The following is a 14,234-nucleotide window of genomic DNA, read 5'->3' as shown; positions in this document are numbered from 1 at the left end:
TGGTGATTTGTGTCCTAAGTGTAGATCATAAGTGTAGATATGTGAAACAGTATGATCTATGATTAAAGGGAAAAGAAGGGACATAAAAAGAGCCAGTGACCATCTCCTAAATATTTATGTGCACTCTTCTTCTCCTCCTCTGCCTTCGCACGGAACAGTCAGTCCTTTCTGTTGATCACTACCAGTTGTCTGTTCCACCAAAAAAGGGATTTATAGCTGTGGATCACCTTTTGTGGGGATTTTTATCTAATATGACAAAAGCTTATCAAATGAGCTGCTAGTTGTTTGAAACTTTATGTGTTCTGTAAATTTGATAAATACTCTAATTTTGCTTCAAGATATCAAAGTTGTAACTTGAAATGAAATATTTAGCTGCATGTCAAAAATAAGTATAGTGTGACTATTAGATAGATAGAACATTAATGGTACCTAGTCGATGAATCCCAGTGATTCTGGTGGACTTTTAGCACTACCGTGATGTTTAAGTTTGTGTTTTTGAGTTGCATGTCTCCACTACTGCTGGATGGATTATCAAGACATTTGGTTCAGACATGCCTGTACCAAATACCTGCAAAACTAATTACATCCCCATCAGTCTCAGCTGTACTTCACTAATTAGCGAATTGGCAAATCGTTAACAAGCTAAATGTTAAACTGAGAGGGTAAACACAGTAGACAATATATCTGCTAAACATCAGCATGTTTCATTTCTTGTTGATACACTATTGATTTATTTGGCATGAATAAACAAGTGTAATAAAATGGAAATTAAAAACATAGTAACCAAAAGGCAAGGCAAGTTTATTTGTATAGCACATTTCAACAACAAGGCAATTCAAAGTGCTTTACATTAAACATAAAAGCAACAAAAATACACATTAAAATATAATTTTGGTGAAATAGAAAATAAAAACAGGATTAAAAAATAATAATGATGAGCTTGCTAACAGATTTGGTCAAATTTGGCATGTAGCAAGATACCCACTTATTCTTCCATAATCTGTTTCTGTTTCCTCTTGCAGAATAGATCAAGTTTATCTAACTGAATTTAATCATGACAGATTACAGCAGGTAAAGTTATGTCAGAAATCCCTACTTTGCCTTTTGGGTTCAGTAGAGCTCTTCTTGTTACTGTGTTCGTGTTTTAGCATTGACAAAATCTGATTAACAATCCTCCAGTCAATACTTCTTATTAAACATTCATCTCTTCTTCCATCTTACTGTCCTTGTCAGATCATGTAAGCACTCAGTGTTCCGCACATAATTTTGTCCATGGTTTAAATCTGACAGAATCTGTGACATAAGCCTTTATTCTACACAATTTTTACAATAAACTTCAAAATGTTACTGTAGACAAACATTACATTTACAATATCCATTGTTGTCTTGCATTTGGTTCACTGCAGGACACAAAAGCCATTGTTTGTAATCTTGAAATGTCACCAATAATAACCTACCATTTGAAAACAAGAGTCTTTGTTCAGTGATGTGAATCATTTAAAGATGTTGCATACGTGAGTCAAAGGCTGTTGGGTAATGCTGTGGGTTTTGTTGGGCTGCATGCTGATCTACAGATGCCTTTATGTCCAGTTATGCGTCAGCACTGACAGCATTGACAGCAAATGGAGAAAGTTTTATTTTCTGATCACAGATGTATGTTGTATCATGACTGGGGGTCGTGTGTTTTTTCTGAAGAAAATAACAGTTACAGTAAATATACATGATGTTACAGTACAGCTACACCACAAAGAGCTTAAAGGAAAATTCCGGTTTCATACAAGCAGTCAGACAATTGTACAATCTTTTACAAAGTCAGAGAGAAACCAAACTTTAGTTACACCCAGCTGAAACGAATGCAGTCTGATACAACAGTCCTGCGCATTTTACATGACAATGGACTCATGGTATCCTCGTCCACTGTTCACTCTGGGCACATTATCTTTTTTCTCTTTCTAAGTTTTCTGCTTTACAATATCCATACAGTGGTCGCCAAGTTTGTATTCAAGATTTGTTGCTGTACAGTTTTGAATTTGGCTGTGGTGGCTTACTGAAAGCATCTCTGCCTCTCTCTCTTTCTCTCTGGCAGGTAACCACATGCTGTTAAGAGTGTTGCCCTCGGTCTACCCCAGACAACCAGATACAATCCACTGTCACATAGGCAGCCTCACTGCCATGATGTCACAGCTGGAGTCCCCAGAGCAACTACACCTGATCAGACTCATCCAAATGGTTGCAGAGCAACATCCACTTGTGAGTGTTTGTGAAGTTTTATGTTAGAAATGAAGCACCACGTACTGTGAGTAAATCAAACTATTTACTGTTCTGCCGGAAACTGTGTTGTGTTTTTATAACCACATGGGCCAAGGTATTTTATCCCACTTTATAACACTGTCATTTTCTCAGTGATCTAAATATAAATTATATTTTGTTATTTTGTTTAAATCTTTTTGTTGGCAATGTCTTTGTCTGCCTTGGAATACTGTTTCAAGAAACCATGGCCTAGTAACACCTAAAACAAGCAGCCTTATTATTATTGACTGTTATTTGAAATAATGATGAAGTAGTTACAATACATCAAACCATGGGGGTATCTGAAAATACAGCATTATCCAACAAAATCAGAACTGAGTCTCTGAGCCTGTGGCATAAGTTTATATTTAACTTGGCTGCTGCTTGCAATGAAGTATGTGTGTTGCTTTTTTTGGTAACATTTCTGCCTATGATTCAAGCTTAATCAGACCTTTGACCGTTCAACTTTGCCATATCCTGTAATGAGCTTATGTCGAAATTCCGAAAAAGCCACTGGAACGTAGATAGAAGTGGGGAAATGTGGAGTACACATTTCTCAGTAGGAATTCCCTTAATCCTGCATATTTTGGAGCAGAGCTGTTCAACTTGAGGGGAAAGTACCACATACCAGCACACAGAGAGGCAAAACCAGCCATCTGGAGTTATTCTAATCTCTATCTCCAACACAGTCACACAAAATATATTGAAATTACAAAATAAAAATTTAATATGGGGTCAAACATCTTCTCCCTGAGGACCATATAATGTTTAATATTAATATGATTATTCTGAACAAGTCACTCATAAAGTAGCAGCAGGAGGGCTGGCAGTGATGGGCATTGTTAGTCAGATCCAGTCCAGTCTTGTGCGGTCCAATGTGACCAGTCCAGATAATTAGGAGGAACTGTTCATTCACTCAGTTTGTCCAGACAGTCTTATAGTCAAACTTTTGTGTATTTTTAGTCTGTTCATCGTGCTCCAAGGTAACTCCTCTCACCTCCAGCCTTCATTACAGACACATTAAACCTCTGATGTTTGTTGGTTAGTGACAGAATTATCGCTATAAAGTGACTGTTGACAGAATTACCACTATAAATAAAGATAACAAATTATACTTTACCTTCCTTTCCTCTTCATCTTTGTTTTGTTCTTACCTGTACAGATGTTGAGCCCTCAGGTGCCTGCACTAATCAGTTACCTAGAAGACCAATCCCTAACTGAGGCCATACTGGGCGCGCTCATGGACGTGTCACAGGCCAGCCCTTCCTCACTGGTCAGCTTTCTGCCGGTGCTGAGGATCATGGGACAACAATGCCCTGCTTTCCTGGGTCACGTGGCCAAAATCCATGGTGCCGTGGGTATCATCAATGAGGTACAAATGAAGGTTTACATTTGTTTGCAGCAGCAATTTTCATTTTATACAGAAAATGGAAGCATGTGTTTCTGTTGCACTTTAGGTATGTTCAGACTGAAAGGCAGTTAGTCAGTGGAAAGACAGGAACGAATGTGAATAGACATGGGTTAATTCTAGCAAACTGACACATCCACCCAGGTTAAAAATGATAAATTTTTAATGAACACTACAATTCACCAAGTAACCACTGGAGACTCCATGATCCCAGCCAAGCAATAACCCTATAACAGTGTCCTTTTTAAATTATGCTTTGATAGCGGCTGGTGCTGAAATGGATCTCAGTCTTGACAGCAACAGTTACTCGCATAATCACTTCCTCTTGAGTGATTGTGCCTACAAAAAAAAGCGTGAGACAGTTTTTTGCAGCACTGCTTTATTTAGAGTTGAATAGAGAGCTTTTACTTTGAAAAGATCTGAAAGACATTCATAAGAGTCTGTGGATTGGTTGACACCTCTTAAAAAAAGCCGCCAGGAAACGAGATATTGGATTCCCCTGAATGAGAGCGCAGGACTTTCCTCTGCCTGGAGATGCTGGGGAAATGAAAATAAGTGTCCAGGGTGATGGATGTGGACCAATTGCCGGGACGCACACACTGGAGCACATGCTTTATTGTGAGCATATGAAACAGTCTCTTCATATTTAATTTGTTGAAGAGGGAAAAAAAAGATGTTCACACAAGGTGGGACCGAACACACAATTCTCCGATTGAAAGGCCTGTGCATGACTGGGCTAACCAGGCACTTACACTTACTTGCCGACCCCCTCACCTACAGCATTAATTACACAATGAAACAACATGACAGTGGCAGAGGGACTGCTAAATATTCAACGCATACAACTCACCCGTTTCTAATATTCAATGGACAAAATTATAAACACTTTTGTTTATCCCCCATTCATCATGAGCTGAACTCAAAGATCTAAGACTTTCTCTGTGTACACAAATATTGTTCACAAATCTTTCAAAATCTGTGTTAGTGAGCACTTCTCCTTTGCCGAGATAATCCATCCACCTCACAGGTGTGGCATATCAAGATGCTGATCAGTCAGCACGGGTATTGCACAGGTGTGCCTTAGGCTGGCCACAATAAAAGGCCACTTGAAAATGTGCAGTTCCATCACACAGCACAATTCCACAGATGTCGCCAGTTTTAAGGGAGCGTGCAATTGGCATGCTGACTGCAGGAATGTCCACCAGAGCTGTTGCCCGTGAATTGAATGTTAATTTCTCTACCATAAGTCGTCTCAAAAGGCGTTTCAGAGAAACACATGATGAATGGCAAAAACAAAAGTGTTACGTTCATAATTTTGTTCAGTGTATAACAAACCCGAGTGATGACGATAACTCCGTTTCAACAATTCACTACCACATTGCAGGCTATAAGCCCTGTCCCCACAAGAGTACCCCGCCCGCATGGGCTTCTCTGATGTGCCCCTGCAAGTGTTCCCTGCTGTCGCTGCTGCAGAGCTCCACTCTGCTCTGTAGTATATTTAATAATCCTGAACGTGTTGAGACATGAGAGTGGTGTCGATAACAATCAAGTGGAGTTCCTTGAAATCAGTCTTACTCTGAGACTCATAGACAGACCCTGTCACACAAAAGCAGACACAGGTGGTGTGTTGTCAGCTCTCTGCAGCAAATGTCAGACAGTCTGCATTCATGTAGAAATGGCATGAGAATAATGTTATGAATGTACCTGAAGTCTGCTTGGCAGTGGGTTTTCACACACACAAACACACACACACACACACACACACACACACACACACACACACACACACATACAAGTTTGTTCCTCTATCCCCGTGGGGACATCTCTTTGACATAATGATTCCCCAGGCCCTTATCCTAACCTTAACGTTCACAACTACATGCCTAACCTAAACTCTTACTTTAAACCTTAAAACCACATCTTAACCCTCAAAAAGCAGTCTCTACTATTTGGACCTTAATTTTTGTCCCCACAGTGGCACGGGTCCACATCGGTTAGTGTTCATTCAGGTGCAAGTCCCCACCAGGATATGAAAACATGAAACACACACAGAAACAGGCAGTAGTGATTATTTTAATGAGTAGGGAGGAATTGGCTGCACTCTCACATGACTTGTTCTCTGTTGTCCTTCCAAGTATAAAACACACTCACACACCAGACAGGCTGGTGGTTATCCGGAGGTCTAACACCTACACCAGTGTTCAGTTGCAGCGTCTGTCCTAAACAAACACATGCAGACTCCTTAGAGAGTTCTGTCTCTCTACTATAGATTGAAGAAACACAATGAACTGCTGTCCTGGTGCAGGAGAAAAAAAATATAATTTGAAGGAACAGTTAAGGAGCGGCCATGTAAGCTATAACCTAGTGATGCAAGCAAAACACAATTTAAGAGAACATTAACCTCAAGAAGGGTACTTTTTTATACATGTGGGAAAACAGTATATCAGCTGTATTACAGAGGAGGAAATGTGTTCAAAAGGGACAATCTCATCTGAGCTACACTTGTGTGACAGAACTTTCTGTCTGGTATTGTAAGTATTTGCTGGCTGCATCATTTCTCAAAATATTAATACTGAAACTACATTTTTGGAAGACTTACAATATCAAAATTTGTTTCAGGGAGAGCCTATTTCCCAAACCTCTTGTGGAATGTCACGCATGTTTTAAAGCTCTCCCTGCTTAACACACCTGATTTAAATGATTCACTTTTTATCAGTCAGCTTTTATGACTAAATACCTGCAAAACTAATGAACTTCCCATCAGGCTAAGTTGTACTTTAGTAGTACAGTTTAGCTGTATTTTAGTGCTATTTAGCACATATTAGCAGTATGCTAACATGCTTAAATAAAATAGTAAACATTATACCTGCTGAACATCAGCATGTTGGCATTGTTATTGTGAGGATGATAGCATGTGTTAGCTTTTAGCTCAAAGCACTGCAGTGCCAAAATGGAGTATTGACTTAATGCTGGATTTAAACGTTTGGTTTTGCACCAGGCAAAAGTGTTCTGATCCATGTCACCTAGAAAATACATTGGAAGCAAGCCGCTGCCATTAAACAGGTAAAAAATAAGGCTTGTATTTGTCCCATAAGGTTTGCGCTGAGAAGGCTGTGTGACCGAGTCATGGATTGTACAGAGTGCTCAGGTCAACATATAGCGCATGAGATAATTGTGTCACCTTGTTGTGCTGATGTAGTTAGTAATACATGAATGTCCACGCAACATTGTGCAATGAAGTTATACGTTACAGTCTGTACAAGTCTGTAATGTGTGTGTGCAGAGTGATGAAGGTGACAGCAGGACAGGGTGAAAGCTCCCACGTCTCTCTTAAGACACTTTGAGGAACATTTGTGCAAATTAAAGAGAGGGGGAAGTTTCACATGACTTTCTTTGGATGGTGCGTGCCCCTCCACACACACAGACACAGATAGACAAGGACACACACACACACACAAACAGATTGTGGAGCTGGAAACCATAATTAAGTTTTCTATTACTCCCGGGCAAACGTCGTCTAAAAGGTCCCTTCCTCCTCATTCTTCACGTCGAAGAACCTGCCAAACCAGCTTCAGCGCAAACACACATGCACACAGTCGGTCAGACCTTAGTGTCCTCTCTTTCTTCACATTGGAACCATTTGGAAAATAAGCCATGTTTTTCTGGGAAATGCCTCCACGGAGCCCTCCTGGTGATGGCAGTGGAGAGTACCCCCTGTGGGTTTGTGTTTGTGCCCTGCACGCGCGCACACACACACACACACACACACGCACAAACACTCACTTTCTCACTGGGGGGCATTTGTATTTGATGTGATTGCACAACACTCCCTCTGGATTCCTTTGCCTACTGAAGCCAGTCTATATGTTGTTTCTAGACTTATTGTGTGTTAAATCAGTATATATCATTATGTTCATACACTGAGAAAAAGTAACCCTGTACATTGTAATGCTGTCTAGCCCAGCAGTCCTGTAGTAAATCTTAGTTTTCAGAAACTGAGATAATTTTTATATGGTGTTACTGGTATTTCGGAAAAGTGTTGATTGAATTTTTAAGGCTGCAGTTTGTGGCGAGCTTGCATAGTACTGCAGTAATCGTTCTTGGTTTTTTTGCTCCTCTTTTTTAATTAGGTGGACACAACATCTGAAATGTCTGACCCAGTATGCAAAGTGAACAACTGAGTCAACAGTGAAACCATTTAAGTATTATCCAAACTGTTAAAGTTAGACTGCATCATACAGGTGTTGCTGTTTTACTGGTCACTCAGTTCAAATCATAGTTTCCATAAAACAACAATCATTTTACCAGTCAAAATGAAGGTTACGAGGCTGGACTGTTTTAAAGCTGCTAATATTGTGTAACATCCTCATGTTGGCATAAAGAAATGTTAACAAATAAACAAATAGTTTTATTTACTTTTTAAAAAATGGAGCTGTGGTACCCAAGGTGAAGACAAGATAGATCTACACGATTAAGTGTCCTATATGTTATGAAAGATTAAACAAAAACAATGTTGTTTTTAACCCAGCCATGTCTTTTTGCTGTTTTTGTGAGATACTGGATAGTTTTACCTCTTCAGGCCTATAAAACTTTGAGAAGGTAAAAATAACTCTTTGCTCATAGCTCATAAAAATATAAAACCTTCTACAAGGGGGCACAAGTTAACTTTGTTTTAAAGCTTCACGAGCCAAAAAGGTTAGGAACGACATAGAGGCATAGGCATAGAGACAGAACATGACCTGTAGTCCATATGGGTGATTTAGCAAGTGTAAAGACACTGATCAAAACTCCAGGGAAAAAAACATTTATTAACAGTGTTGAATTGACTGAAATAAGTGGCAGGCTTAGATTTATTATTGGAGGAGGTTTGCTCGTCTATTTCCTGTTAACAGGTTGTATTAAATCAGTCAAGTAATTGTTATGTTTTGAATAGGGAAGTGTTTTTGTACTGAGGGGATATCACTTTCATGCAATTGATCACTTTCCAGTAATTCCTCACACACATTTTCAGATTTCAAAGTTTGAATCATCTCTCCTTTGATATATATACACACACACACACACACACACACTCACGCTAACACACTCTTGTTGTCACAAATAATGAATGTGCTTTGAGAAAGAAAGCACACATTTATGCACACACCAGTATCTCCATGGAGCTTGTTAGAGAGAGGGTTGGTGGCTGTGCGCCAGACTGCAGCTCCAGAGAAAGCAGAGAGATCAGTGGGCTGATGGACAATCAGGGGAAACTAAGCAAACAAGCAAATGAGGAAAGAAAGAAAAAAATAAATTACAGGTTAGTGAGCACGGAAAAGGATCTGGCTTGCTGCTGGAGCAATGCAGTGTTTTCTTTTCTGTTTTTGTAAACTATGAATCATTCAATGTTTAAGTGAAGTTTTCTGAACAGATATCTCTTGCACACAAACACATGTGCTACTGCCAGAGGAGAATGGCTCCCAGTGTTGTTGGAATTATGATAAGGAGTGATGGAAACGAATGGGCCAAGTTGTGTCTTTCACAGAGGATGTGTTTGTGTGTGTGTGTCTGTTTGTTCACATGAACCAGAAAGAACTGATTTCTTTCTCCAGATCCGCATCTGTCCTTTGGAAAAACATCTGTTACTCTGCCATAATTTCTTGGAGAACATGGGACGTTATAATTAAATACAACAGTTCTTGGTCTTTTTTGTCTTCAATTTTTCTTTGTTTTTTACTTCCTGTTATTGTCCTCTTTTTCAGGGTTTTACACAATTTGGTTATGAGTTAAACCACTGATGTATTTAGGACATTAAATCAGGGCCAAGTGCTTTTTCCACACAATTAAACACAATCTGTAATATTTGATGTTGAAGGAGGGCTTCATATGAGCTGGCAAATAGTGTTACTGTAAAATGTCTCACTTACAAACAGTAAATGATGCATGTTCTGCTCATACTGTAATGATTGAAAGTATTGTAGCGAGTCCTTCAAAAGTAAAATCATCTTGACAATAAGTAGTTTTAGCATCCCCACATATTTAGCATCCTACAGTGAGTGCTTGTGAAACATGCCCAGACTGTGCTGTAACTGCATTCTTCTCTCCTCGTTACAAGGTGTACTTAAGCTCTGTTGGCTCTGTCTGGCTTTCTGTCCCTCTATCAATCAGTCGTCTCTCAGTCAGAGGAGTAGAGGGAGGTCCTTAGTCCTTATTTTTTCAGTTTTCAGTCCAAGTACTGTGAGTTTTTACAAGTGCAGCGACTTCATTTTTAAAGAAAATCCTGTTTTTGTCTAGAGAGGTCTTGTTGGCTTTGGTTCTGCCTTAAAACACAGTAAGAGAGCTGTTATTTAATCATGTCACCTTATGGCTATAACCTTGCTTTAAATAGTGATAAAGTACCTGTTGCATTTAAAGGGCTTTATTGTTTATGATTTTGCACATTACAAGAATCTATATAAAAAAGAGAGGTATGAACCCTCCATTGAGAATACAAGTTGGTTGTATATATTCTGGATACAGTTGAGACAAAAAGCAGGCTGAGAATGATGAAATGTGTGTGTGTAAGTGTGTTGTTACAACGGCAGACGGAAAAAGTAATGTCTATTGGGAAAAGAAGTTTACATTTTTCTAAGTTTGCTGAGAGCCAACTGCATGTGTTTGTATTTATTATTGTTTGGCGTGATTTAGAAACAAAAGAAGTTACACCAACCCCCCCCCAAACAACTTGGAAGTGTAAAACTAATGTGTGTTGAATTAGATACAATCACCAAAACACATTTAGTGAAACAGTACTTTCAAGCCATCCTATAACACAACACTGGTCCCATTTTCAGTATGATTTTCAGTACACTCAGAAACCCTGAATCTGCAAGAATGAAGGCTTGCCACGTTCAACTAAACCTCTCTAAGATTGAACACTTGGTCAGCCCAGCCAAGCAATCTATCCATCATAACATCAAATAAAAAATTGGCTCCTCAACCATCACTCCTACCAGGGTGGTGAGAAATTGTCCTTCTCACACCATGTCTCTTAGCCATGCCGCTTTGCTATATACAACATAAGAAAAATCAGGCCCCACTTACTCAGTACGCCATGCAGCTTCTGGTACAGGATATGGTTATCTCTCACTTCAACTATTGTGATGCCCTCCTTGTGCGGTGAAACCACTGCACATGGTTTAGAACAGAGCGCCATGTGTGATCAGCCCAAAAGGACTCATATCACTCCATTACTCAGCGACCTCTCCTGGCTCCCCGTGGCCTCCCAAATCAAATTTAAGTCACTAATACTACCATACAGAGTGACTACTGGTTCTGCACCCATCTACTGAAACTCCGTAATACACGCTTATGTTCCCTTTTGCTCTTCCAACGAATGCCGTCTGGCTCTTCCCTCCCTACATCTGTGACACCACGATGGTGGAACGAGCTACCACATGCTGTCAGAGCAGGGGCGTCCCTCTCTAACTTCAAGAAGCTCTTGAAAACTCATCTCTTCTGAGAACACTTCCTCTAATGCCTAACCTCTAACATGCACTTCCTGTGCTTTTCTTTTTCTTACAATTCTCTTGTATTGATTGCACTATTCAGTTTACTCTTACTTCTTCCCCTAGGTATTTACCGATATGATGACTTATTCGCCAATAGCTCGTACTACTAGTTATTGCTGCTCTTACTAGAATATATTGTCACTTGTAGATCTCTTATTTTATTGATGCTTTTATGTTGTTCCTCAAATGTTAGTCACTTTGGATAAAAGCGTCTGCCAAATGAGTAAATGTAAACAACACATAACATTAGAAATAACCATTAAACTTTTGTAATAAAACAACTTGTTCACAATCTTATTCTTTCTCTATTTATTTTAATATTTCTCTGATTAGTTCAGAATGTTCAGCTTGGATCACAGCCCCAGATATTATCATCCTCCTCTCTCTCTTTCCAGACTCATGCTCACAGCTCGTTGGTCTACCTGGTGTCTCTTCTGGGCAGCATGGAGCACAGCTTTCACCACACACTGCTGCTGGAGATCAGAGCTCTGACCGACCGTTACCCGTCCTTACTGGGAGGCTGCAGTAAAGACATATACAGAATGAGCAACTCCTTCGCTGCTATAGCCAGACTGCTGGGGAGAAGACTGGAGGAGAACACGGCCACACACTGCAGGTCAGGAGAGATACCTGTACAGGAAACTGACGGGCTGCATCTTCAGCCATTTTGCCCCAAATGCAACATACACATGAGACCGGTATTCATTTTGTCATCAAATTCCTGTCAATAATGCGACTAAGCGGCATTCCCAAAATGTTGAAGTGTTCTGTGAATTTAAGAATACAGAATTGAACAACAAACTAACTAATCAGTCCTTCTAGGATTAAAGTGGTTGATTTTGTGGCAGCTTTTCTAAAAACATTGTGATGAAAGTTGCGGTGTTTTGGGGCGTTTTTTTGTTATGAAATTGTGAGAATAAGTAAAAGCTGCAATGGTAGATGTGATATTTTTAACTTTAGAGTTAAATCATTAAACAGTCCCTCCAGGATTTTGCGGCCCTTACCTGAACCCTAACCATGCAGCCTGTGTCACAGTGATTTGTCTCGTCTGATGTCCTCCATGCATTTCTGCTATTCTCCACGTATGTTTTGCAGTGGCAAAGTGTTTGTCAATACAGTTTCCTTTTTGTGTTTGACCACAATACAGCACGTTTTGCAAAGCAGTTGACCAACGCTTTGGTAAAGAAGATCTGGATACTGTTTGTACGGCCCTTTGCTGTTATGTTTTGTAGGCAGATGTGAGACTTTGGTATCACACATGTCTGCTTTTTGCGGGAAACGGTGTTGATAGGTCAAATTTGTGGAAAAGTTGCAGTGATTGGTCAAAATTGTAAGTCGCGCTGAATTCACAGGGATTTGTTGAATATTTGTTAATAGTTGTGACATCCTTGAGGAAAGAACTATAAGTAGCTCCAGAAACCCCCTATGCATTATCAACGTAGGCAAATGTTTTTGCTCATATTTTTATTGGTGCTTGGATGAGCTGTGATGCTCCTTCAAGTAATACAGATGTGTTTTTGCTCAATCCGCTATAAAATATAAAAAGAAAACCTATTTTCTTAAACAGCTTCTTATTAATTTGTGACTTTGCCTGTGGTCTTTTCACTGGTTTTAAGTTGGAAAAAGGTGATGACTTCACCATACAGGATTGAACAATATTGGATTGTATAACAGACCTAAGGATGTTATACAGAAATACTCAGAATTTTAAAGATTTTGTGGGCTTTAGGTTTGTTGATAAATGACCGTCAATAAAGTACTAGATTGAGTAGCAAGAATTGATAATGAAATCTTTTTATTTCTGATTCAACAGCTTTTATACTGGTTTATAAGGCAAGAGAATGGATATATTGAGCTCACACATTCAACAGATTTTTTGGTACTAAAACCTCAATAAATTGGGTTTGTTTTTTTAGGTGTAACAACATACTATTTTTATTAATCTTTATATCCAGTCCTGTTCCCCATTGACTTCTTATAATTGCTTTATTTACATTAAATGGGAGTCGTGAAAAATGCTTCAAAATGCAGAATGCTGCATGTGAGGGTGATAGGATGTGCATGTATGAGTGTTAATGTGCATAAATTGACTGGTATTCATGTGGCTGCAGTGTGGGAATGGCACGCACAGCTTCCTCCGAAAAAAAGAACATTGTGTGCAGGATTGGAGGCTTCCAAAGGCTTTGCTTGGGGTCTTCTGGTAGGGGAACGAGGGATTTAGAGAGGCAGGGTGGTTTATTAGTGAAAGAGCAGGGGGTGAAGACAGAAAAAAAACAACAACGGGCCATTTGGAAGTCCTCTTTCAGCAAACAAGTGGGCTGTTTAATGAAGTTATAAAGGCCGCTTGGGGAAAAAGAAATTAGGAAAGAAAGAAAGAGAGATGGAGTGAAGAAGGGAATAATTAGTTTGATTAGAGAGCAAAATAGAGCAGACAGGCACCATAGTGGGGCACAAAGAAGAACAAAGCCAAAGAAAGAGGGGAGAAGGTGAGATGTAGCCAGCAAAAGAGGGAGAGAAGGGGACACATGTGGTGAGAGACACAGAAATAGAGCCGGTCATCATGAGAAAGCGAGAATTACAGGAAAGCTTGCCAGAAGGGGGAGGGGTGGAGGGAGAGAGGTTACTGAAATCTATCCAAATGTGTCTGTCCAGCTTCATCTCACGTGCCCACCACCTGCAATACAACACGTTGCCCTGTGTCTGTGTGTGTTTTACAGAGTGGACGAGACGTGCCCTCCGTCTCCCTGTGCATCTCTTCCTGGTGAAGGAGGAGGTGGAGGAGATGGGTCAGAGCAGCGGCTGCAGGTGAAGATCCAGGCCTTCGAGGAGAAAATGGGGGAGGAGGGGGGAGAGGAGGAGGTGGAGGAAGACTCTCCTGCCCCCCAGCGTCGCTACAGCCTGAGCCAAGCTGTCAGGGAGGAGAGGCGAGAGATGAGATTCAACAGGTCAGTTAGTGTGTAAGGTTGCATGGCTCTGCTGCGTATTTGCTCAGTTCTGACTGGATATAA

The 14,234-nt window shown here is 40.1% G+C and overlaps 1 protein-coding gene across 3 annotated transcripts in view; it reads left to right on the top strand.

The window, feature by feature from the left end:
• The window catches only part of veph1 (ventricular zone expressed PH domain-containing 1), an 80,613-nt gene that overhangs the window by 36,567 nt on the left and 29,812 nt on the right, over positions 1–14,234 (top strand). For all 3 annotated transcript variants that reach the window (XR_005440555.1, XR_005440556.1, XM_038693147.1), the window contains exons 5-8: positions 2,087–2,250; positions 3,452–3,661; positions 11,622–11,842; positions 13,944–14,171. Coding sequence is in view for 1 of the 3 variants with exons in the window: in XM_038693147.1 (XP_038549075.1) it covers positions 2,087–2,250; positions 3,452–3,661; positions 11,622–11,842; positions 13,944–14,171 (823 nt within the window). In the remaining 2 variants the exon portion in view is untranslated. The remainder of the gene's footprint in view (positions 1–2,086; positions 2,251–3,451; positions 3,662–11,621; positions 11,843–13,943; positions 14,172–14,234) is intronic.

Source organism: Micropterus salmoides, unplaced genomic scaffold (genome assembly GCF_014851395.1).
Source record: "Micropterus salmoides isolate LMB-PRFRI ecotype aquatic unplaced genomic scaffold, ASM1485139v1 Ms_hic_scaffold_3, whole genome shotgun sequence".
In the NCBI taxonomy this organism is placed as follows: Eukaryota; Metazoa; Chordata; class Actinopteri; order Centrarchiformes; family Centrarchidae; genus Micropterus; species Micropterus salmoides.
This window is presented reverse-complemented; position numbering and strand designations above follow the sequence as displayed.